This window comes from Hoplias malabaricus, chromosome 8 (genome assembly GCF_029633855.1).
Source record: "Hoplias malabaricus isolate fHopMal1 chromosome 8, fHopMal1.hap1, whole genome shotgun sequence".
In the NCBI taxonomy this organism is placed as follows: Eukaryota; Metazoa; Chordata; class Actinopteri; order Characiformes; family Erythrinidae; genus Hoplias; species Hoplias malabaricus.
The window spans coordinates 18,948,737-18,975,213 of record NC_089807.1 but is presented as its reverse complement, the minus strand read 5'-3'; the positions used below and the strand labels follow the sequence as shown (position 1 = coordinate 18,975,213).

General features: G+C 37.0%; 1 protein-coding gene across 6 annotated transcripts in view; it reads left to right on the top strand.

Moving 5' to 3' along the window:
* letm1 (leucine zipper-EF-hand containing transmembrane protein 1) overlaps nt 1–25,312 on the top strand; it is a 29,248-nt gene extending 3,936 nt beyond the window's left edge. The window contains exons 2-16 of one of the 6 annotated variants that reach the window (XM_066678791.1): nt 4,070–4,127; nt 5,279–5,750; nt 9,782–9,925; nt 10,450–10,587; nt 11,900–12,103; nt 12,508–12,627; nt 12,783–12,914; nt 13,217–13,381; nt 13,802–13,900; nt 16,318–16,452; nt 17,587–17,780; nt 18,078–18,101; nt 18,319–18,351; nt 20,743–20,881; nt 21,318–25,312. In XM_066678791.1, the coding sequence (XP_066534888.1) occupies nt 4,070–4,127; nt 5,279–5,750; nt 9,782–9,925; nt 10,450–10,587; nt 11,900–12,103; nt 12,508–12,627; nt 12,783–12,914; nt 13,217–13,381; nt 13,802–13,900; nt 16,318–16,452; nt 17,587–17,780; nt 18,078–18,101; nt 18,319–18,351; nt 20,743–20,881; nt 21,318–21,470 (2,210 nt within the window). In that variant the 3' untranslated portion in view covers nt 21,471–25,312. Of the gene's footprint in view, nt 1–4,069; nt 4,128–5,278; nt 5,751–9,781; nt 9,926–10,449; nt 10,588–11,899; nt 12,104–12,507; nt 12,628–12,782; nt 12,915–13,216; nt 13,382–13,801; nt 13,901–16,317; nt 16,453–17,586; nt 17,781–18,077; nt 18,102–18,318; nt 18,352–20,724; nt 20,882–21,317 lie in introns of all 6 variants that reach the window. The other 5 variants (XM_066678790.1, XM_066678793.1, XM_066678792.1 and 2 more) reach the window with 5 other exon arrangements.
* Nucleotides 25,313–26,477: the final 1,165 nt, after the last annotated feature.

Genomic DNA, 26,477 nt, shown 5'->3' with positions numbered 1-26,477 from the left:
TTATATATATATATAAACCTGAATATGTTTGCCACAAATATCCTGGCTTGAAACGTCATAGCCAGCATATACACATCAGCAATGTGTGAGACGCCCCAGACACATTATGGTACTAAAGTGGCACATGCAGAGCCAAAAAAAGAAACAGAAAGCACATGAATATAATTATTTACTGGAGGCCTCAAACAAAACTGAGTCATATTTCAGTTTAGCAATACATGCTTCTGGTTTTCAACTGTTAAATATAGTTTCATTTATATAAGGTTTTGTTGAAGTTTATATTACTGCAAGTTGGATTTAAACAAGCTTTAATGAATTACAGAAGTTGATCAACAAAATACTGATTCCTCTTTAGATTACAAATATCGAAGGTTTGTACTGAATTTAAGTTACAAATCTTGTCATTAAACAGTTAAAAACAATACTTCTGTAAAATCCAATGCAGCCCAAACAGCTTTAAGATCAGCCAAGAAATTTCTTTAAAGATCTGAAGCCAAACACAATGTAACCAAACAACTGGGCATACTGGGTCAGAGGTATTCTTCAGTGTGATGTTCAAGAAGAGGGAAAGGAGGCAGAGTAGCAATTAAGTCCTGGTGTATATTTTGACTTCCTGGCAAGAGCAGGATTAAGCTACAGGTACTGGCTCTAGGTCAAAGGTTTCAAATACTGTACAGTACAAGAATGCCTTAAGAGACTAATTGCTACTTAGGGTCATCTCAGGATTAGGCTGCTTTAGGAAACCTGGACCAAAGGTCGTGTAGATAGCAAAACTCACAGGGGGAGAGGACCAAGGGTTGAGGACAGAAAACTTGCATGAAACTTGTTGTAAACATTTTGCACACAGCAGAGGACAGGTGCATGATCTTACTAGAAATGTACACGGTGGTTTAAAACTTTTTGAACCACACACTTGTATGGCAGAAGAGAACGCAGAGATTTATGGCTAAATGCCCACATGGCTGATTCTGAGGAAACAGGAAGAGGAAAGGTTAAATAAATGCTAGAATACTGAGATATAGTGAAGTGCTCAGCAGCACTTTAAACCTCAGTGTCCCATTATTCCAAACTGAAACAGATTGGCACATAGTAAAACTGAACTGTGGACCAACCAGAGACTGCTTTTGATATACATTTGTTTTGTGAATTGAATGTGTGAAAATGGAGAACCTTTTTTAAAGGTTATAAACATTTACATTGTAAATATGGAGGTGTATGTCTAAGTCAAGAACCATTTTGGAACATTTATATTTAAGAGTTTTTAAAGAGACTGCTTCCCAACTGAAATTCTCAGTAGTTCCATAAGTGGAAAGATTTGATGGCTCGTCTGAGTTCATCTATTCACCTTACAACAACAGAAGGTTATGGTTTTAAAAAGTCAGATATCAGAAATAATCTGAAGATTATAAGGAATGTAGAATATCAGTTTGCCTTTATGTTCCCTAAAAATGTAAATGTATGAAGTACTTCTCATCACATATTCAGGTTAATTTCATCTGTGTTCCTAGTTGTTTTAATAACAGGTTTGAAGGAGTATCTTAGTAATATTAGCCCTGGAAAGCTCTTGGTAATTGCACTGTCCTTAGCTGCATTAATTACTATGGTAACTGTAGGCTGTGTATGTGCACACGGCGTACCTCACACTCTCTTTGCATGTGCTGAGTAATGAATGATTGAAGAGTCTGCAGCTGACAGGGAGACATGAGTTTGCAGCTCTGTATTGAATCTCTTTGAAATTCACTCCTGACCTATATTCAACAGAGAATCTTCCCAGGTCAGACACAGCTGACCACCAGTACACCTCAGTATTTTATTTATGCAATTAAATACATGAAGACTGTTATTGACTATGGTGACCAGACGTCCTCTTTTACCCGGACATGTACTCTTTTTTAGACTTTAAAAAATGTCCAGGATTTAGTTTTTCTAGAGTTTACATAGAATTTCGAGGAGCGTTTCTTTCACAAACTAGTCCCGCCCTCCCCTACTCCGATTGGTTCACTTGAGTGAGAAGGGGGCGTGGTAAAGTAGCCTAAAATCTTCGGATTGGACGGTCTGACTGTAGAGCTACCGTTAATGGTCGATAACCTTCTCTGTAAATATTTAATTGGTCAGTCTGCACGTCAGTAGTCCTTGTTTACATCAGGCAAAGCTCATGTACCTACCCTCATCTCGAGCAGCTATGCCGAAACGTAAATGTAAGTTCTCGGGTAAATTAAAAAATAAATTCCCATGTTATGTGTAGCAAATAAAGATGTAAGGGACCTAATAGCACACATAGGTTCAGCAAAGCATACAACGGCAGCGAGAGGTGAGACCTCATCACCCCCCCCCCCCCCCCTAGACGTGTCCGCTTTTTCACCATCTCAGATCTGGTCACCCTATTATTGACCACTTTATGGTGGTAGTAAAACAAGTAAAAGGACTGTGGATGTAGTGTCCAGAGGCTCCCACAAACATGGTTGCCCTATGTGGGGGACCGATTTATATGGCATATATTTGTTCATTCATGGAAAACAAAGCAGCTATTTGATTCCTCACATCAAATGAGTTCAGTATGAGCAAGAGAGGGAAAATAATAGGCTACAAAATATACTCTATTAAACATAACATAGAGAAACCCAGAGTAAAAATGGCAATGCAAACAACAAACACCTTAATTTAGCAGCAAGATTATATAACCAGTTACGCAAAAAAATAGTGTCTGTCTGTAATGTGAACGAACATGTCCCTGAAACAGCATGTGTGTGCATATTAACATGCTTATGCTGCTCTGTCCCAAATGGTACCCTAAGCCCTGTGTAATTCATCTAGCAGCCTAGGTCCTTAAATATTGGCTTTAACACCTACGTCATTTGCAAAATATTGAACAATTCCAAGCCAGCTATGTACAGTTCATTTTCTAATATTTATTTTGGTGCAGAAGCCATAGTTATATCACCTGCACAGTGCACTCTGTAGGACGCATGGAGCCATTTGAGAGACAGCCTGCATGGCACTGCCAATTCTTGCTAATGACCACAGCATGCGTACAGATGCTGAAAAAGATGCAGGAAATCTGACCTGTCACATTCATGTCTCATGCCCATGCATCAGATACGAATCTGATCTAGAACCACATAGAAAGTGATTAAAATCTAACGTAAAAAGATTGTATCTGACATGCCCACACAGCCCTATTAGATGTGTCACATTAAGGCAAAAAAAAAAATCAGGTTTGCGACATTTCATTCTGGCAATTCTAAAGTAACCATTTTTATTCTCTCTGCTATTGTTTGGGTGTTTCTCCATAGCGTTGCACATATCAGGTGAAATAAGTTTAGTGACTACTGACTCAGTACATGAGGAGGATGTCATCCTGTGGTTTTGTGGCCAGTTACATACAGGCAAAACAAAACACATCTTGGCAATAACAGAAAGGTAGAAAACAGCAAATGAATGCAATATATGAGAACAATAAACTGTTTGCAGTGTCAAGTTTCTGCAGTCCTGGGTCTTAAGTAGGAGTGAGAAAAATACCCTACTAAATCTCATACACCTCTAAAATAAGTGTTAACCCATACATTTTGTAATGGAAGCTGAAATTGTTTATAATATAAGATTAAGACATCTGGCAATTGATGTCAAAACAGTTGATACATTATGAGTTATAAAATTGAAAAGAAAAAAATAAAATGTGTCCGCTTGACATATAATTAACTAAATGTGATTACCTACATGGTCTGTATAAGTGTTTATTGTAGCACCTGAGAATTAAAAGATTGAACTAAAAGATACAGAAGCTGTATTAGATTTTAATGCAAGGCTTCAGCTGCTCAGTAAACTTTGGTCTGATTTTACTCTTCATTATTCACCACATGTTTAAAAAAAGTAATTAAAGCATTAAACTATGTTTATTACTTGTTATATAATCATTAGCACATTACACACTGTTATTTTGGTTGAATATTACAGAATGTTGCTACTTATTTTTTTATATTGGTTTGCATATGAAATTAATGTCCTTGGATATGACTGTGTGTTGTGTTCTAAGGTGATTTTTATGCTTTTTGTCTCTCGTCTGTTTCAGGAAACCTGACTGAAGGAGCCTGCTTCAGTTGTGCTGCATTAAGGCTTGGTACAAACAGGTAACGTGACCTGAAAGTATAAAGAGCATTATAAATTTAGCCTTTAGCAGAAACCTTTTACGTTTACCTCTACTGTTTAAAACATAGATTTTTCTCTGTATCCCTAAATGTAGTTTATCTACAAAGGGTGCTTTAGTGTATCATGTATGATTCTCAGTTTTGAGAGCTAATAAGAAATGGATGCTTAATTCACCAATTGCCATCATGCAAACTGCATGTCTAAAGCATCAAACAAAATGTAGTAAAGTAATCTCAAAACGTCTTTCTGACACTGTACTCATTGTTGCCAATAAAATTGACAAATTAAAGAGTTCTTAAGCTTTGAGGGTGTGTTCAGACTTCATAGTTTGATTCCCTTGGTTCAAAAGAAACATTGTTATATTTTAGTCTTGGTTTGGTTTGAGTTCACACTGACATGTTTACAACTGAATCAAAGTAAGTAAAAAAATAAAAGTGAGGTTTAAGGCACTTAAGACTTTCATTTTGTGAGCCAGTTGTCAGCTGGCTGTAATGCAGTTATCAGTGTTGTGTGGTGTTTTATCTGGAAGTAGTTTTACCAACTGAAAGCACAATTAGAGGTGGTAAAATGGATAAAGGAGTCAAAACAGCCCCTGAAAGCACGTTTGTCCAAGTCTGTCCTTGACTCATTGTTTGTTTTTAACATGCTGTGATTATTATAACATGATTATTATAACATACAGTGTTTGATTTGTTTAGATGCCTTTGGTTCATATTGCTTTCACACTTGAAACAAACCACACCAGATTTTGGCTGAAAACTGCCCAGATGGTCTCTGTCAGCTTGTTTGTTGTGCACCAGAGTTTGAAAGTGAGTGTTCACACTTACTCTAATAAACCACACTTACAGAACAAATGAACCAGGATTCATTTTAATTGTCAAATTGCAGTTGTCAAAAAACTGACAAATCTGAACACACCCTGAGATAACTACGGCTACTGTGCTAAGCTAAGAACCTAAATTTGTACATCAGTGATGATTTGGCTGTGAGAAGATTTGAACTTAAATGTCTTGAATTTAAATGTTTTAGTCAAAATCATCTGTAAAGGTTGTGAAAATTTGACACAGTTTTACGGTGTATGAGGAACAGAGAGAACTGAGGTCTATCTCTTTCTTTTCATTCCTATTCTCAGAGGCAGTTCAGTGGCTCAATCACTACCTCTCAGGCCACTGCTCAATCCTGACCACACGTCTGTCCATCACCGCTCCTCATTCACTTCATCTCATGTTTCCTGTGCCATCTTTATATCTGACTCCAGCCTGCCAGGCCACTTTCATTCAACCTATCACCCTACAAAATCTCACCTGTGCACTACGCCTGTACGGTGGGTGCACACCACATGCTGTCTCCATGATGACTCGAAGGTGGAACGCTCATTGCGGTCACTGAAAGACAAGAATAAGAAGCTGGAGGAGGGGGGACCAGTTTACAGCCCAACAGTGGACGCGGAGCCTGTGCGGAGAACACTAGGGCAGCGTGTGATTGATGAGATCAAGCATTATTACCATGGCTTCCGGCTGCTGTGGATTGACACTACCATCGCTGGACGCATGTTGTGGAGAGTGCTTAATGGACACATACTGTCACGGCGAGAAAGGAGACAGGTAAACAGACATTAAAGACAAAAAAGCCTGCCAAATTTGCCAATGGTTAGCCAAAAAATGAAAGCCAAGGCAGACTTGGCTAATTAAGCTAATCTGGTTAAACTGTGAATTTCTGCTTAGTGAAACACCCGCCAAGAGTGTGCCTCCACATGTGTGTGCAAGGACATGAATGTGCACTATTTTCTAGCTAAATCTTACCATCCTCTTTCTGCCATGTCACCATCACATGTATTTAACTCCTTGTAATGTCATTAAGTGCTGAGGAGGAGATGGATGCCAAAGAGTATTTGGAGTGATCAGGATAGGCCTGGTGTAATGGTTTAATCCAAACCCTGTAAATCCTGACTGGATCGCTTCTCCTGATTAATGACTTAAATTGGCGTCATAGAGAGTCTCCATGTAATGGTCATTTAGATGGTACTGTAAGCATGGTGTCCTGGAGAGAAGAGATTTGATGGAGTCACTGTGGTCTTTGGCTCAGGAGATTGATAGAATCAGACACATTTAACAGACTGGAATGGTCTTTGACTTCACTGAGATAAAGCGAAAAAGTTGAAAGTTGTTGCACTGGTCAAAGTTTGGGTTAAATATATAAAGCTGCATGGGTAAATACAAGGTCTTCTTTTCCTTTTATTCTCTTACTCTCATTTTCCTTACCTTCACTCCACTTTTCTCTTTCTGTCTTCTTTGCCCCAGTCTTTCTCAATGCCTTATTCTCTTCCTGGCTAATGATTGATAAGTCAGCAGAGTGCTTCTGTAGTGATATGCTGTTCTGGGCTGCAGTAGATGTGTCTGCTGGCTGGTGTCCCAGTGTCTATTGTGGTAATATGATGTCACACTGCTAGTTGCAGAGCTTCCTGCAAAGGTAAAAGAGAGGTTAAGGCCACACTGAAAGAGAAGCTATCATGTAGCACATTAGAGCTATGATGTCCCCCTCCTTGTTGCATTCATTGCAATATTAGCCCTGACTTAAAAAGGGACCACTGACAGTTCTGTAAAGTTCTACAAATCTCAGAAGTTGTTTAAAAATGACAGTTTTCATGTGAAAGGTGTGGGTTTAAATAGTTAAAAATGCATCCATAATTATGCAGCTATGTTACCAAGCTTTAATACATAAATGGCTACACGTTAGCAAGGCAACTAGCAAATGCATTTATGGAGAAATAAGTTTATTCCTTTCCATACAACATTTGTCACTAAACAATTATAACACCAAATAAAATATGGTTTAGGTTTTAGCATTTAACATAAAGTAATTAATTTTTTATGGACTAGCAGGCTGCTGTTCTGTCTTTTAGCTGTTGCTGTGGTGCTGAGAATATTGATTGAGATGCAGAATGGGGTGTACATGACTGACCAATGCTGGTGTGCAAAAGGGCCGGGCCTACAAATCCCAAACAAGAGGACATGTTGTCTGGTATCTAAGACACTATTGTCCAATACAAAGAATCTGGACCATCGTGGAAATTTCTCCTAAAATGTGCTCTAGCTTTATTTAGCAAGCAACATCAAGTACTTTAAACTGGACAAACCATTAGGGTTTTTTTTTTCTCACTGTCATACTAGCTTAATGTTATCATGGCGCTAACATCTGACTGTCTATCTGAGTCTCTCAGCAGACACATGACTCGCTACGTGTGGTGTTACATTCCAGTAAGATCTCAGCTCAGATCATGTTTAAATTTATACTGTCCTGTCTTTTACTGATTACTGAATGGAAAGTGTACCATGGCCATATCTGGATACACACCAGTGATTAGTTACTGAATATTTGGTTGTCTGACATTGCGTCAGAGTTTTTCAGAGTTGCCCTTCCAGGAGAATGAAATAAAATTTTTATCATTGAAAGAATGATAAACTAGTCTCTGTTCTTGATTAACATTGCCTGACTTAGCCATTTGGCAAGTTATCAATATGATCTTTTTTTTTTCCCCCAAATGTAATATACTCAGTATTTCAGTACTCAGTTTGATGACAAACATAGTGTTGGCTGAAACCTTTTCTAAGCAAATTAAGAGATTGTAATTAAAAGCAAATTGTCAAAACTACAACTACAAAGAGTAACTACAGTAACTACAAAGAGTATATTAAAGTAACAAAGAACAGTTTCCTCTTGCCAGTTTGTCATGATCCAGTGTGTATTTTCTTAAGCGTCTTTCTTAAGAGTCTGGAGCAGGAGAACATTAATGCACAGGTCAAGTTTTGAGTTCCTCTGAGCCAGCTGTTTTGAAGAGTCACTGCAGTTAGCTTGTAGTGGAATTAAAATCATTTACATTAGAGTTTCTGTGTAGCATGAGAATGGCTATGGTAATGTGAATGATAACAGCCTCATACAGTTACTACTTTACTATTCAGGCCAACCTGCCTAATATAAAGCAGGTTAAATGTCCTCATGCATACCTCAAGCCTCAGTTAGCATTTACTTTAGCTCCCTACTGCTGAGCTTCCCTCCTCCTTTCTTAATGCCCTTTCACATTCAGGCTTCTTATCAATGCCCATTTGCTGTCCTTTCTCTTTCTTTTCTCTCTCCCTCCCTCTCTCTTTCTCTCACTCCCTCTCTCTCTCTCTCTCTCTCTCTCTAGCTAAAGCTAAAGCTACCAGAACCCATGCCTCTTATTCTCCCTCTTTCATTTTTCCCCCTTTCACCCTCTCTGACAGAGGCAATATACATGTCAATGGGAAAAGAACAAAGCCTCTTTTCAGCCTTGCTGCCTTTGTTCCTATAGGACCCTGGATATGCAGGTGGAGAGAGGAACCTTCTGTGAAGGCGAAACTTAAATTACACATTTGAAACACTTAAGTCTATGTTTGGAACTTTGGAATTTCAAAATATGAGTGCTGTTTGTCATAGTTTCCTCATTAAATCTTTTCCCTTATGATTGGTCAGTGCTATATAAGCAAGAGATTAGTGGAGACATGATGGCTTACAACTGAGGATGTCCAAGCCTGTAAGAGAAGGAAGGGGGATGGGAAATGTAGGTCAAGATATGTAAGAAGATCCATACTGGTACACTGCCTTGTAAACTTAAATTGAAACATTTCTTGTAAAGTTTTGGAGCTGGAAGAATTTATTCCAACCTCATATATCCAATGAAAACCATGCATCTACAAATAGCATGTTAACAGAAGAAGGAAAAAACCCTTCATAACTTTAAGTAGAAGTCAATGTAAAGAAATTATTTCGGAGTATATGTTCTGGTCATTCATCATGAAACTTTCACCTGATGTGACGGACATCTGTTGTGTTCAAATGAAACAGTAAACTAAAAATTGACAGAAAATGGAGATGCATGGATTTCTTTGAACAGGGACGATATGCCTTCATTGCATCACCAGATTTTATGTAATATTTGATCATTTTTCTCAGTATTTAAAATTGTATGTTAATAATTTTAATATTTTTCAAAATAATTTGATTCTGTTTACCTATGTTTCAGAAATCTAATGAAGTTAGTCAAATGTAGTAATAGATGTAGAGACTTCTATGTGAACTTTATCTGTACGTTCACATTACAGATAAAGTTCACTTACATTTATGGCTAGGAATTGTCTAGATAGCCAAGTCCGATGTGAGCAAAAAACAACCAAAACATTGGGACTGATTAATAAGGCTTGGAATGTGCACATAGCTTAAGTAATTTTTAAATTAAAATATTAGTAAACAGGGGCAGCATTGTGGTGCAGATGTTAGTGTCGCAGTCAAAATGTATGTCACCCTGTGAAGGACTGGCACACCCTCCAGGATGTGTTCCCGCCTTGCACCCAATGATTCTGGCTAGGCTCCGGACTCACCGCGACCCTGAACCGGATAAGTGGTTTCAGACAATGAATGAATTAGTAAACATTATTTATAAAAATGAACATCAACAATATATAAAATGCCTTTTAGCTCCCTACATAACTTATTAAAAAATAATATAGGGACCACAGATTGTTCTTGTAAAGTATGTTAAATATAACATACTTTATAAATTTTTGCTTTTTAATTTGCTTTTCATTTTTTAAAATTATAATTATATATTTTTTTCCAGTTCTTGAGGACATGTGCTGATGTATTTCGGCTCCTGCCATTTCTGGTCTTCATCATTGTTCCGTTTATGGAGTTCTTGCTGCCTATTGCTCTGAAGCTGTTCCCCAACATGCTTCCGTCTACCTTTGAGACTCAGTCCAAGAAGGTAAAATGATCCTCCGGATGTGCCAACATTTTTCATACTTACAGGAGCGTTTGACCATGATTTTTTATTTCTTTAATACGCTTGTGTTCAGAATTATCTAGTCATTTCAAGTTTGGAGACCCCTGGTCAAATTGACTAGGTTTGTTGTGAAAACAACACACAAAATATAAAATATTCCTTATGCATAGGATTTGTTTCTTCCAAATATGTTACATTTAACTGTAATATTGCACTGGGCAGAATTTTTTTTCTTAGTGTTTGTGTTAAAGTTACTTTCATTTAGAAAGTCAACAAAACATGTAATTTGTTGAAAGCAGGTAAAGCTTCTGCATGAGGTTTCTGTAAGGTTTCTGTTGGACAGGACAGTCATTGATGTTTACAGCATTACATTAACAATGATGAAACCCTTTGTAAAATAATAAGTTCTTTGAAGATTCATTGGGAATATGAGGGGTTAAGATGTGGTTTTCATGTAGATTTATTGGACTCCAGAAGATTAAAAAACATGATTTTGTATCTTGTAGGAAGAAAGGTTGAAGAAAGAGCTGAGAGTGAAGTTGGAGATGGCCAAGTTCTTGCAGGACACGGTTGAGGAGATTGCTCTGAGGAACAAAGCAGACAAAGGCAACGTCACAGAGGAGTTTTCTACCTTCTTCCAGAAGGTAATACAAAACATTCACACTTACTGAGTCAGTCCTGACAGTACATTTGACCCTGACCAGAACATTGCTTTAGATAATCCAGGATTTGGCTGATTTGATGAACTCAAAATGTCTGGGTCATTGAAGCGTTTCCCCACCCCTGTTAATCTCCAAAAGTCCTACATCGCCTCCCTGTGGTCAGCCTGGAAAAGACCCTCATGAACCACCTCGCGAATCATGTTCTATTAGTGAACTGCGACGTTAAAGTCTTAAAGAAGCTCTAGTTTTACCAGGGAGGTGCTAATATTTAAATATTTAATTAAAAACGACTTAATCTGGAGCATAATGCTTTCTTTAATTTGACAAACCCCAAGCTCTGTTATGTTGTAATACTAGTTCTGTTCAGATCCACCTCACAATAGACAGACCACTTTATTGTTCCCAGTGGAAAAGCCATGTGTTGTAGCAGCACAGTACAAAAAGACAAGAACAAAGCGACCTAACCTAATTACTGATGTAAAAGTGAAGTGTAACTATGTAACAGAAATGCAGAATATAGGTAAAATAAAATAAAAATAGTTGTAAAATAAAACACTGTTTAGTAAGTCACATAAATATTATGAAACTACAATAGAAATAAGATTAGGATAAAGTACAGTGCACAGTTCGGTGTTTAAATATTATGCATATGGCCATGTAGTGATAGCGATATCTTTTTATTAATCAATGACCAGGGAAAAGTACAGTGATCAAGGTAACTGAGGATACGTCAGTATATTTGTATGAGCAGTAAGAATGAAATGAATAGTTTAGATTAAGTGTCTGATTTACACAACTGAGTGTGTGTGTGGGTATATATTGTTTATATACATTGTTTATTCAGTAATGTAACTTGGTCATATGATATTACTTTGCAAGGTAGCTGTGATAAAAGAATAACATATCAATAACATGGTATACATTGCAAACAGTACCATAACCATATGTTGATGCATGTGCCATATGTACACAACGGTATTGAGAATGTCCAGTTGATGCTAAGTGAACCTATAATGGTTCACCAGAGCCTAAGAAAATAAAGTAAATGCCGAAATATTATAAATATGAAAGTGACTCTTGCAGTATGGTGTGGTTTCTGTCTCGTTAGACGTTAATTGTGAGTTGAATAAACCGGCATAACCAGCCTTATACTAGAAAACCCTTAATGAGGTTTTATATTTTTATCGGTTTTGATGTTTATGCTAAAGCCGATGTGAATGTTTGGGCCATGATGTTTGATTTTGGGCTGTGTGGTAAAATCTGGAGTTTGTCTCTTGCTCTTTATTTTCTTCAGATCCGTGACTCAGGCGAAAGGCCAAGTAATGAGCAGATCATCCGCTTCTCCAAGCTGTTTGAAGACGAGCTGACCCTGGACAACCTGACCCGACCCCAACTTGTGGCTCTCTGCAGGCTGCTGGAGCTGCAGTCAATCGGCACCAACAACTTCCTGCGCTTCCAGCTCATCATGAAGCTCCGTGCCATCCGAGCAGATGACAAGGTGCCTGCATCAGCACGTTAATTCCTTCAGAGAATTGTTTTCGTGAGCCACTTAGAACAGAGATGAAAGTAGATAAAAGCAGATACATGTGAATGAAGTACGTTTTTATATTTTTACTTTTTTCTCTCATGTGTTTTCAAATTGCAGCTGAAAAATGGTAGTATTTGTAAAATATATTTGTTAGCAATTGGCCTACTCAGGTTTTTATTTTTGTGGCTGAAACCGTAGAACATGTCATATCTCCATATTATTTGTCAAACAGGGATTATCAGGGGCCAGTCAGGCCAGAATTAAAATAGATGTCTTCTGACAAATTTCTTACACACTGACTTTTTGACACTGGTATGGAAAGCAGTTGACTTTTAACAAACAGTGTTGTGTGAACTGCGATTTTATGCCCTCAGCTGATAGCAGAAGAAGGATTGGACAGTTTGAATGTGAATGAGCTTCAAGCTGCTTGCAGGGTGCGAGGAATGAGAGCTCTGGGTGTGACTGAAGACAGGCTTAAAGACCAACTGAAACAGGTAACACACAGTGCATCAGGAAGCATGAGCTGGGTATAAATCTGAGAAGTTATCTGGCTGAGAAATCCTTTGTTAAAATGTAGTTGACTTCAGTGTACACAATCTAATGCATATATAGTGTGTATTGTATCAAATGTGCATGAATATGTGTCCAGTGGTTGGAGCTGCATCTGAACCAGCACATCCCCACCTCTCTGCTGCTGCTGTCCAGAGCAATGTTCCTCCCTGATACCCTGTCACCTGCAGACCAGCTTAAAACCACACTGCAGACCCTGCCTGAGATAGTGGTATGCACTGCACACCTACATACACACACACACGCACACACACATTTGCCCGCATGGCTGTGGGCATAGACCAAAATGAGTCACACCAAAACAAATGACTACATTTTGGCTATTAGACTAATGTTAAATGACTGTTTACCCACAGTAGAGAAAACTTGCAGATACCTAGGAACCTGTCTGAGCCGCTGGACCATTTACAATGGCAGAATCCTACATGATTATATAGATAATGTGATTTATAATTGTTTTTTTTTTGCTGCATTTTTTGTGCCATGTTGATACGTGTGTGGATGTGTTTTCAGGCTAAAGAGGCTCAGGTAAATTTGGCAGAGATGGACTTCTCTAAGGTGGATAATAAGACCAAGCTGGAGACCACACTGCAGGAGGAGGCTGCTATCCTTCAAGAGAACAGAGAGAAGGAATTGGAGCGTCTGGCTGATGCTGCAGAAAAAGCCAAAGAACAGCAGGTTTGAACCACAGTCAGTCACCTATTACCATTACTAATCATAGTGAGAGACTTTGTTCCATGATATTTTAAGTCTTAGATTTGTGAACACTAAAAGCTAATATGGCTGCACTGTTGATCCCATTTCATCCCACTTTCTTTGCTTGGATCATTAATGATATTGGGGTGTTCTACAGTCTGCTGGACCCATGATGCAGCATGAGGCCATACATTACAGGGATTTTTGAAGTCACTATGAGAAGTGGTAAAATTATTTTAATGAAAAAGCTTTGCAAGAATTATAGCCATATTAAAATTATATTAAAAAAAATAGATTTTTTAGCTGTGAAGCCACTGCATTATATTCAGGGCCTTTCACAGTTTTTAAACCAACACAGTTAATTTCAATGTATTTTATTTTGCTCTGTGTTTGTGTTTTCAGAAGGCTGAAGTTGAAGCAGATGTTGCTATTTCCAGTGTAGATGTGGCCATCCATTCTGAAACACTACGAGACACAGCACCTGTGCTAGAAGGCATTAAGGTAACACTGAAACACATAGAGGAGACAAACTGACACACTATGACACATGAGCAAAATGAGATTTTGTGAGCATCATAAACAAATAATCATGCTCTAATTTAAAGATTTGCACTGTCATGTTATATCTTTTGTTGGCTGCTTGTGCTCTGCAGAGGTACATTAATTTTATTTTATATACATGATATATTTACCTCGATAAATTTTGCTGCTTGAAGTTATGTTGCAGCTGGGCATATACCATTCTGCTTTATATCAAATTCATAACAAACTTCTGGGTTTTCTGGATGGGTGGTAATCCCTATGAGTACACCGATCAAGTGGCTGAACTACCTCAAATTTAATTTGATAAATGTTGTTTCAAAATTAAAATTACTGTACCTTTATAAAAAAACAAAAAAAAACAAAACATATATATATATATATATATATATATATATATATATATATATATATATATATATATATATATATATATGTATATGTATGTACAAGCCCAAATTTATTCATACCCCTGACAAATTTTGACTTAAATGTAGTTTTATTCAACCGGAAACGACACAGGCATCTCCCAGGAGTATAATACGATGATGTACAAGAGGCATCATTGTGGAAAAAAATATTTCTCAGTTTTTTTTTCACATTTGAACAAAAATGGCATGTCCAAAATTATTCATACCCTTCTCAATAATTAATAGAAAAGCCTTTATTGGCTATTACAGCAATCAAACGCTTCCTGTAATTGCTGACCAGCTTTTTGCATGTCTCCACTGGTATTTTTGCCCATTGATCTTTAGCAATGAGCTCCAACTCTTTGAGGTTGGAGAGTCTCCTTGCCATCACCCTGATCTTTAGCTGCCTCCACAGATTCTCAATTGGAATCAAGTCAGGACTCTGGCTGGGCCACTGCAAAACATTAATGTTTTTGTCTGCTAACCATTTCTTCAACACTTTTGCTGTGTGTTTTGGGTCGTTGTCGTGCTGAAATGTCCACTGGTTCCCAAGGCCAAGTTTCTCTGCAGACTGCCTGATGTTGTTGTTGTTGTTGAGAATCTTGATGTATTGCTCTTTTTTCATGGATCAAGTTCCCTGGTCCATTGGCTGAAAAACACCCCCAAAACATTAGGTTCCCACCACCATGTTTGATAGTGGGGATGGTGTTCTTAGGGTTGAAGGCTTCTCCTTTTTTACGCCAAATGAAGGACACATCATTGTGGCCAAACAATTTTATCTGCTTTTTCTAGTTTTTCAGTTCTGCTTGTCACAATCTGAATGAATTAATGAATGAATGCATGGTTTTTTAAATGTGTGTTTGTGTGTTCACTCATTTTCTTCATGCTTTATCAGTTTGAGCAGTGGCAGAAGTTTCTACGCATTCAGGTTATACATTTCTGCTTTCATTCAGGCCAACAGCTCACTGGCCGTTCTGCTCTTCATGACTTGAGATTCTTTACCACACTGTTAGACTTGGATAGATAAGGAAATTCATAATGAATTGGGGTGATTTCCAAATGAGTTGTTCTCCTAAAATGTACTAAAACAACAATCAACATTCTCCTTGTAGGCAAAATGTTTTCAAAATATTACTGTTAAATTTAATATAACTGCTAAGGGGTGGTGTTGAGTGCTATACTCTTACTACAATTTTAAAAGCATCATTGTGATAAGATGCTTTTGAGAAACCCAGACTAGTTTAGTAGCAGTAGTGTCATGAACAACAGAAATATCTTGTCTAGTTTGCTATACACTTTTCCCCATTTTGTGTTTGTGTATTTGTGTGTGTGTGTGTTTGTTTAGTGGTTTTTACTGAGGAAGGACACACCTAAAAAATGCTCTATTACATACACTTGCACTAAACTCTTTCTTTCCTGTAAACTTTAAGAACCTTTTTTTTTTTTTAAATTGTTCGGTTGGTCTGGCTAATTTGGACAGCACCTTACTGTAGGTTATTGTTAATATGAATATGTAACACATACCTAAGCCTCTCAAAAACCTTTATAAACAGGATACTGAAGCTGTTATGTTATCAGCATTATGTATCTATTAACATGTTTTAATCCAAAATAAAATGTCAAGACATCACACAGCATCAGTGTCAGTAACAATCAAACCTTTGTTTATAAATGCTTATGTAGTTTTATGATATTAGACATGATGCGCTTAAGCATGTATAAAGTAGCTTAATGAACACTGCCCTTATAGTGAAGTGTGAGCCTGTTTTGTATGTATACATTAGTCTTATTGCCAAAGCCCTTAGATTCTGTCTTTTTAGATTGGCATAATATTTTCTGTATTTACTTCATAATTTTTGTCTCTTCATCTTCTAATTGAGGCTCTTTGTGTGTCTGAACAATTGTAAAATGATGCGTGTAGTGATATAGATTGTGTGATAAACTAACTGTGATGTTTAAACCAATAAGGGCGAGGAGATCACAAAGGAGGAGATAGACATGTTGAGTGATGCCTGCAGTAAACTGAAAGAGCAGAAAAAGCTCCTCACCAAAGAGAAGGAGGAGCTGGAGGAGCTGAAAGATGACGTGCAGGAGTACAATGAGGTGAGGAGGAGTGGGAGAATATACCAGGAACAAATAAAACCACTGGAGGGCACTACATTCATAGGAAAACTTTTCAACACCCGTTGTCAAAGGATGTGTTTATTTTAATTTCAAACAACACTTATCTGTACATGTTACTGAAAAATGACTGTGTATTTGCAGTTCAGTTTAACAACTGGAATAAATAATAGCCTATTGCTTTTAATGACGAGGATGTTGTACAGATTTTATTTATTTATTTATTTTTTATTTTAATTTTTTCCTGAACGATAAATTCAGCAAAGGGTGGCACGGTGACACAGCAGGTAGTGTCGCAAGCTCCAGGATCCTGGGGTTATGGGTTCAAGCCCCATCTTTTGCATATCACAGCCTACTGATGGGCTGACCTGGCAGTCTCCATTGCTTGATGTTGATATCTCTAGCTCCACTGTCCAACGTGACTTCATACTTTTACCCTAGAAGTGTGGTATCATTGGACTCAAAATCCAATTGGGTTTCCCAGCACAGGTTAAAATCCTGTTCTTGATTACTAAACACTTTGTATTTCTCCTTTTAATTACAAACAAATAAAAAAAAACCTGTCATGTCAGGAACAGTGTTTATTAAAACAAATAAATTTTTTGTGATATATTTTATTTCGATGGAGCAGATTCAAAGCTACTTAGCCTGTATCAAAAAACATGAGTTCAGGATCAAGAATCATTTCTCTTATGCTGTTAAAATGTCTGCTGTTGAGTTATGAGTAGTTGCCTGCCTTTGTTCTTTTTTTTGAGAGTGTAAAGAGCAGCTTTAAATTTTGGATTTGCAGTACTGAGCAAAATACTTCAGCACCTAGGATTATTTTTATTATTTAAAATAATTGATAATTTCAATAAGTGTGGTACATATATAAAATGACATAAAATTACAATACATACGAAAATAACAAAATAAAATAACAGTACAAATATATATGGGTTTTTTTTATTAAGACTTAAAACATGTCGAGTTTGTGTCCAGACTTCTCCTTGAGCATATGAATGTGTTTAATTAATAGCACATTTGATTTAACATAATTAAGTATTATTAATAAAACTAGGCATTGGATGATACTGGACTTTTCTCATGATCTGTGTCTGCCCTTGTCATCTTCAGGATCTAGAGGAGATAAAGAAGGAGCTGTCTAAGACTGGGCAGGAGAAGGAGGTGGAAGAGTCTAAAGCCAGTAAACATTTGTCCCGTCGGGTCAACCGTATGATCGGGCGTATGGATAAGATCATAAATGAGCTGGAGAAAGATAAGCTGGTATTGGATGGACAGATGGACAGTGAAACTACGCCCCCTGTTGGGTAAGATAGATCAATGTTAGAATGATTTATGCAGTCATGTGCAAAATCCTTTTTAAAAAATATATTATTATTTTAATTAATTAATTAATTATAATTATAAATATACTTTTGTTGATTTATAAGTGAAAATAATACATTTAATAACTTAACACTTACCTCTCTGTTTTAGATTATGTCAGATAATTTTGGAGATTTATTTATTTGTTTGTTTATTTTAGATGTGCACATCTGTATTCTTACCAGAGTATATGTATTTATGTCCATTAATAAAATGTTATGTTTCTTTTGCCAATTTAGATTTTTGCATATGGCTGCATTTGTGTTAGTAAGAATGTTTTTTGTTTTTGTGTATTTGGGTGTGCACAGTTGTATTTTGATGTCTCTGTGTGAATGCGTGCTTGTCGTATGTTGGAAATGGTTTTGAGTTCCAATAAAATGGTGGTGGGAGGATGACAACACATGGAGAACAAGTCAGGTTATTTAAACATAAAAAGGGTTCCCAGTTAAATTAATAGTTTCTTTTTGTTGTTTTTTATAGATTGTTCTTTGAGAAACGTAGTGACTTACAAAGGTAAGAAAAGAAGATGCTGTAAGGTCTCTTGCCTGCCAGCTAAAATTAACAGACTTCATAGTTTTCTTTTCATGTTTCGGTGTGTCAGTTCAACTTGATTTCATTCTAATCAGTCATGTGTAAATCTGCGTGTGGTTTTTTTTTTTTGGTCATTAATTCTACTCATTAGGTGGATTCAGTTGATCTTTTGATCAATATCATTAACAGTTTAGTGTTTTCATTGCTCTCGTTTTGTCAACAAATTTAGCAGACAAATTTTCTGTGTCCACAGGCCTGGTGAGAGATTTATAAAAACAAACAACAAAGAATCTTTACCTCTTTTTCTTGTGCATGTAACAAAGAGAAAGAGAGTACAAAAAATCTTTATTGAGGAAAAAAAATACATTTATTCATTTATTCATTCATTATCTGTAACCGCTCATCCAGTTCAGGGTCACGGTGCGTCCAGAGCCTACTTGGAATCATTGGGTGCAAGGTGGGAATACACCCTGGAGGGGGCGCCAGTCCTTCACAGGGCAACACAGACACACACACACATTCACTCACACACACGGACACTTTAGAGTCGCCAATCCACCTACCAACGTGTGTTTTTGGACTGTGGTAGGAAACTGGAGCACCCGGAGGAAACCCACGCGGACACGGGGAGAACACACCAACTCCTCACAGACAATCACCCGGAGCGGGAATCGAACCCACAACCTGTGTGACTGCGACACTACCTGCTGCGCCACCATGCCGCCCAAATAATATTTATATTTTTTATAAATCTATATATATTTAGTTTAAACATTTAAATATACCAAGAATACAGTGCTGTGCAAAACAGAGACAGCAATTCTTTATTTAATTTCAAAACACCTGGTATGTACCTCATTTGTCAGAAGACATTTTTGAGGAGATAATTAAGGTAATAAGATTTATTTTGATTATAAAAAGGGATTTCTATCAAGCAATATTGTTACAATCAAATCAACAATAATTAAAGCTTTCATAATCGAGAGGCAAGAAAATCAAGCTCCACCCTTGCTTCATATCTGAAAAATGCACAGTTGTTTTCGATTTATTTTTCAACTGGGCGAATACAACTTCACATTGTGAAAGCATATTTTATCTGTTGAAAATACATAGCTGACACAAAGAAGTAAAAATAATAACAAAAAATAATTTCAAATCAAACACTAAAGGTACTACTGTTCTCAGAACAATAAACTGGCCAACCCAGAGCCCAGACCTCATTGCCACTAAATTATGAAGATCTGGAAAACGAGAGGCAGAAAACTTGCAAGAATGACTTTGTGTGATTTCCTGTTTTCTGTACCTAATGTTTATTTTAACTGGTAATGAAATAAAAGGCAGTGTAGTCTCTGACCTTCAAACAGTGCTGTAAACAATTTAATCTTAGAAAATTTCATCGTGTGTTCTGGGAACCCTGTGTAGCATCTGTGGCATGCATTCAGGTATGTCTATCTGTGGCCTGTGGGAAGGAAGTGTTGGATGTCTACATTGCATTATAATGGCTAAACCTCAACCATTTCTCTGTCTACAAATAAACACAACACCCCTGTCTACAGGAGCCATTTAGCACAAATCTGCTGCGTACACCTGATGGTTGGATCGGATTGAGGTCCAATGAACCACACCAAGATTTCCAAACAAGAGTTCCATTTAACCAGACCAATCAGTGCAGAAGTGAAAACGCCCTTGGGTTATAAAACTTAATTACAGGTTGAAACACATTTTTATTAAAAGAAATAAGTGATAATAAAAAAGATAGAAAAGCCAGTAATATGGAAGGATTCTAGTTCCTGTTATTAAAATAAAATTTTACCTGTTATTATAATGTTTTCATAAAACCTCACTGAGCCCTACAGAACACATTTTCGGACACAGGGGGTATAATGGTCATGTGATTTTATTGTAGGGATTTGGAGACTGGTAGCCCAATATTGCTGAAAATATTCAGAATTCTCATAATATTACAACTTTTAATCTTGAAATAACGATGGGTATAATCCCAAATGTAACAAGTTTCTTCTTGTAATAAGTAGGATTTGAAATTTGAAACATAACTGATAAGAAATATATATCTTAACTCTTAATTTGTAACTCTTAATTCTTGAAATACTTCAATACACTTTTGCATCATTTACGAAATGTTGTTAATTTCATGGACATGGTGACATAAGCCATAGGCAGGTCTCTGAGTAACAAGAGTGCAGAGTTGAATGTAGGCCAGGTTGGATGTCCACCTGTGCCTTCCCACAGGCCGCAGTGAGAGGCTTCTCCATACGTTTGGTTCATTTTCCGACTTGGTCCTCCTCCATCATCTCATTCTCTGTGTGTTAGCGAGTAATTGTTTCCTGTATGCAGTATTTTCCTGTCCTGTAGGGAGAACCTGATCAGCATCAACGAGCTCATCGCTGTCATGAGGCAGATCCAGAGCATTCCAGAGCAGAAGCTGCTCAGCATTGCAGACGCACTGGATGAAAACAAGGATGGCAAGATAGACATTGATGATGTTATGAAGGTAAAAGGGGGAAAAATGAAGCACAGGAGAAACAAGACAGGGTTCTCATAGTCTTTCTGTGGAGCTGCAAATTAACATTTGAATGTAATCTTTCCATTCAGATTAGGTGATCTATATGTTATTAATGCACTGATATGGATTTATTGAGCTCTAAAAGATAACTATTAATTGTTGCTGATATGGATACCAATCATTTTTCCCTTAATGTTATACATATTTAGTGCAATTAAGACTGGATTAAGTATGGATAATTGTGGTACTGTCCATTTTAGTAAGTCTGAGGAGAATGGAGATTTTGGTTAACAGTTATTAAAAAACTAATCCTGACTTACAGTCTAATTGGAGATGCCTGACATCAGGTGGGCCTTTCTAATCAGAATTTCTGAATCTGTTTCTGCTATGAGAACTAGAACTGACATAGGATCTGTATTTTCAGGTGGTGGACTTGATCGATAAGGAGGACATAGATATCTCCACTACGCAGGTAGCAGAGATCATGGTGATGCTACAGAAGGAGGAGAAGCTGGTGGGGAAGGAGAAGGCCAAGGAGAAGGCAGAAAAAGAGCAGGCAGCTAAAGTTCAAAACTAAGCTCTAAACATCTGTGGCTTCAAGGGAAAGGAACAGTTGAGATATTGGTGCTGAAGCCCCTGGTTTCGTACTTGAACAAAAGTGAAACAATATGATAAACATGAAAAAATATAAACATTTTTATTCAACCCCTTAACCATCCTCAAGTAGTGATGTAATTTCCTGTAAGCTGTCTCTCACAACACCTAGCCCGCACACCCCACATACACCCCTTTCATTATCATTATCATCATCATCAATTCAAGCAATTTAGATCATTCCACTGCCAAAGCTATCATTCTTATGTTCATGTTTGTGGTCTTTTCTTTTAATCAGGTTATTTTCAGTTAATGGCTGAGTTGTTTAACAGAAGTCAGTGAATGTAGCTTGGGGGGAGGCAGTCAGTTATTTTTGTGAAAGGCCAGATGCTAATGAATGATTTATTGCCTAGGATCAGATTTTGCTGCATGCATTTAATGAATTTTCTTTTTTTCTGTTTGTTATTAATACTTGACTGTTGCCTTGAGTGAATATACAGCCCCTCGTTTTTTCGACAATCCCAGATATTAAAAAATATCTAGCTTTTGTAGTATCACTAATATGCCAGATAAAACCAAACCCTCCCTTAAAATAATATTTACAGGAATATACCTGCAGTTGTCAACTTAATCTGTCTTTTACATCTGTAATGTATGGTCTGTTACTGCAGAAGACACATTTTAAAATAATTATAATGCAAGTCAATTACTTGTTCAGAATTCACCCTTAGGCTTATATTATAAGAAAGCTCTGGGTCCACTACTTTATACTAAATATAACTTAGGACACCCGATATAAATCTATATTAACATTTATGAAGGCTTACTCCAATGTGTGTTATCTTTCATAAAGGTTGTTTTGGTAAATATCAAATTTGGTGATATCAATTTGACATAATCCTTTTCTCACATTAGGATAGTTTTTTTTATTATTTTATTATTTTTAAAGAAATTGACATGGTTTGCTATAACAGCTTACACTGTAGCTTAGTTATATAGAGATGGATTTCCACAGACAGTGCACACATCTGCTCCTCTCTGACATGGTGAGCTATGCCACTTTATCAGCATTACATCACTGTGACATACACTTTAATGACAACCTAGACGTTATATCAAAGAGCAACCTTTATGTGAAATGTCCTCTGTTTAAATAAGAGTTTATTCATGTGTATATTGTCAATTATCATGGCAAGTTTTTGTCGTGTAGCTTTGCAGTTACAGTTAGCTTGGGGACAATTAGCTATAGTATATGTAGATGCTGGAGATTTGCTGGGCCAGGGAGTCTTGTATGCACAGGATGGATAAGTTGGAAAATGCTATTAGGTGCTTATTGTCAGAGAGAGAGAGAGAGTGTGTGTGTGTGTGTGTTTTGACAAGAAGATGAAGAGAACTGTGTGCAGTGCAGACAGAACCAGCATAGGACTCGGCTCACGCCCAGCATGGTGAGGCCAGACTGGGTACAGTTAGTCCAAACACAGGGTAAACATACACTCCATACATGGAAAGGGTAGCGAGCAATGGCAAAATACGTGCGCACACACTAATACACACAGGGTGAGAGGGAAAGCATATTTTGTCAGCATAGCATTGCTGCACAGGGCACAGCAGACAGTGAATACATCATTCCCAACCCTAAACATGTCATACAGAGAGAACAGAGTGTCTGAACTAAAAGCAGTATATCTGCTCCATCAGAGAGAAAGAGAACGTGAGAGAGTGTGTGAGATAAGCATCTTTTGGAGTTAGCGTGCCTAATTATTTCAAATTGTTCTGTAAGCTTTAGCAAGGCAGCAGACAGCCTGTGTTTGTGCAGCTACTGTTTGTATATCCACTTGTAGGCCTTAACATGAATCACTCTGCATTATAACTTCTGTTATTACTGTTGTGTAAAGGGAGCAGGGTGTATTATACTGATGTATGATTGCACTATGATTTTTTTAATGATTAAGCTCATTATTATTTGGGGTCTTGATCCAGACTCAGGTACATTTGTGTAAAGTATGCCAAGGGCTGCAGGAGTTGCAAGTAAAGAGATTTGAAGAAGTGGAAGAGAGTGTATTTGTTAGAAAGGATGAAGATATTTGGTGTTTTGTTTTTATTTTTACATTTCTTTTCTTTTACACTTTTTGCACACACTGCTGTGTGCTCTGCTTTAATACAAGGCTCCTAGCAAAGACCAGTAGCTGTTTGGTGAGGTGTGTGTGTATGTAATACACAAGAAAGCACAGGAGACCTGGAGGCAGGGTAAATAAAGGAAGGTACATAAACTTGTATAAAGGAGAAGTCCACAAAATTTTCAAAATCATCAAAATATCATATAAATGCAGTTCCTATATAAAATAAAAACAGATTTGATGTGAAATGTGGGACTGTAGGGAAACTTCCTGACTCAGAATTGTTTATAGGGATTGTGATACAAATCAGATATCTGAAGTTTTCATATTGGATAGCAGATGTCTTTGATGGCACGCTAGACATTTTGAGTTGATCTCTACTACAGTAAGTTTCCCTACGATGCACCATTTCAGATAAAACCACACTGAATGACTTTTCTGAAAGTTCATGTAAAAATGCTGATATTTTTAAACCTTTGGTATATATTCTTTATTTCTTTTGGGTGTGTGGGCTGGGGGGTAATTCTTTATTTATTTATTTTTTTAGATCAAGTCATTATACTGTACTCATATGGATACCTGTATGAGTAATAGTGGAGTTTCTGTATTAGAAAATGACATGAGAAGGGATTAGTTTTACAAGCTGTATTAAGCTAGTGTCATAGACTGAAAACACTGAATGTGTTCCTTCCTAAAGAAGTGAGGCATGTTGAGGAAGTTCTCAAGGAGCTTGTGCTGGACTGAGCTGCACTTGGGGGCCCACTGGAATTTTTGAAACATTACAAACTCAGCATATAATGCATGAAGTAGTAGTTAACTGCCTGTTGGCACCATTCTATTATATAACACTTGAGCATTTCAGCTGCTTAGTCAAAACCTAATGTTACCAAAATACAAAGCTGAATGAGTAGATATGATACTAAAATATATTATTAAAATCTAAAATTCCAAACCTGTGGAAGGATAAATGGGTCAATTGCCTCATTTTTCATATTTTAAGTATAAAATATGTGCAGAAAATCTGCTGAGAGTATACAATACTTTTTATATGCATCTTCATGGTTATAACTGTACGATTGTACAGTGAATTTGGCTGTTAATCATTTAATTATTGAATGAATTTCCATTTAACCAAATATTTGAAACAAGAAGAGGTGGTCTGTACCTCTGTGCTAATGTGTTTGTTTATTTATTATTTAATTATTTAAATCTAAGTAGGGGAACAAGCGCTAAAATAGTATTATATTTGAAAAATCACCCAAAAACAAGTGAGATCTTAATTTTTTTTTTTACTACTACAAATAATGGTGCATAATGAGTTTTTGCTCTGAATAATTCAGATGTAAATATAATGATTTTAATGCTAATTCAAGTGGTTCCAAAGTACTGAATAAAATGAGAAAAAATATTGTTGAGTAGCTGTGTACAATTTCTTTCTTTTTTTCCTCCCTTTTCATTTTTTCACAGATCCATCTTCCATCCATATTACATCTTTTTGTTTCCTGATTTATCATCTACCACCTCTAAGGATACAGACACATGTATCCTTGCTTGTAAAACCCCAGTCAAAAAGCCCTTTGAATGATTTAGCCTTGCTTTGGTACTGAAGCCACAGAGGCCTCCACACAAAGCTGCTACACACCATCAGCCTTGCTTTACCATTCCCTCTTTTTTAATCAGTGGTTCTTCATTTTGGACTTCTAGGTCCTTGAGTCTGCTTGTATACCTTGACTAAAATTAATATGCAAGAGATCAAAGCAATACTTAAGCGTTTTTTACATTCATAGCATACATTTGTAGCATGCGTGATTACCAAACTGAAAAGGACAGAAAACCTGTCTCAAAATGAAGTCAAGAGTTTAGAGGGTACTTGGCTTTTTAGTTTGTATTTAAATACGAAACGTATCAAAAGTAATCTTTGTGTTGACTGAAAATGATACATGGGAGGCACCAACTTTAAAAACAATAATTAAAAATAATCATAAAATAGAAGGGTGGCACGGTGGTGCAGCAGGTAGTGTTGCAGTCACACTCCTCCCACAGTCCAAAAACACGCGTTGGTAGGTGGACTGGCGACTCAAAAGTGTCCGTGTGTGAGTGAGTGTGTGTTGCCCTGTGAAGGACTGGCGCCCCTCCAGGGTGTGTTCCCGCCTTGCACGCAATGATTCCAGGTAGGCTCTGGACCCACCGTGACCCTGAGCTGGATAAGCGGTTACAGATAATGGATGGATTAAATAGAATTAGAAAAACAATAAAAAGAAGAATTAAAAATAAAATGCTTTCCAAGCACTATAATAATTTAAAAAGGGAGGTGTTGGTGGGTGCATACAACCTGCTGTTCAAGGCTACCCTGGAGCCAGAATGGACAAATACTGCTCACTACACAACAGTGTTTTTTCTGCTAATGTGGTCTGGAGCTTTGAATTTTTCCAATGTATGGAAGCCCAAGCAAAAATGCCACTCAAACTGCACATTTCTGAATGTTTTGGGTTTATAAGGTAAGACTTGTTCAAAGACATGTTAAGAGACTCAAGGCTAATAGTTAACTAGCTAGAAAAAAGAAAGGAAAAAGCTAAAATATTAAACTTTTTAATAGTTAATAAGAATAATATACTAAATGACTAAGAGAGTTGTATTTAACAATGTGACATACTCCATTAGTCAAAACAATCTGATAAAGTTCTATTTAACAACCAGGCCATTGTCTTCTACATGTACTTGAACAGGAAATAAGTTCGCATTAGAGTATTTAGATTCAGCTAGATGTTGCTACTAACCACTAGCTAACCCCTTTACACAATGAGCTGTCTAGAGGAAGAAAGGTCAGTTAACTAGGGTCCCTAGCCTAATGACTATGTGATGTGGTTACCCAA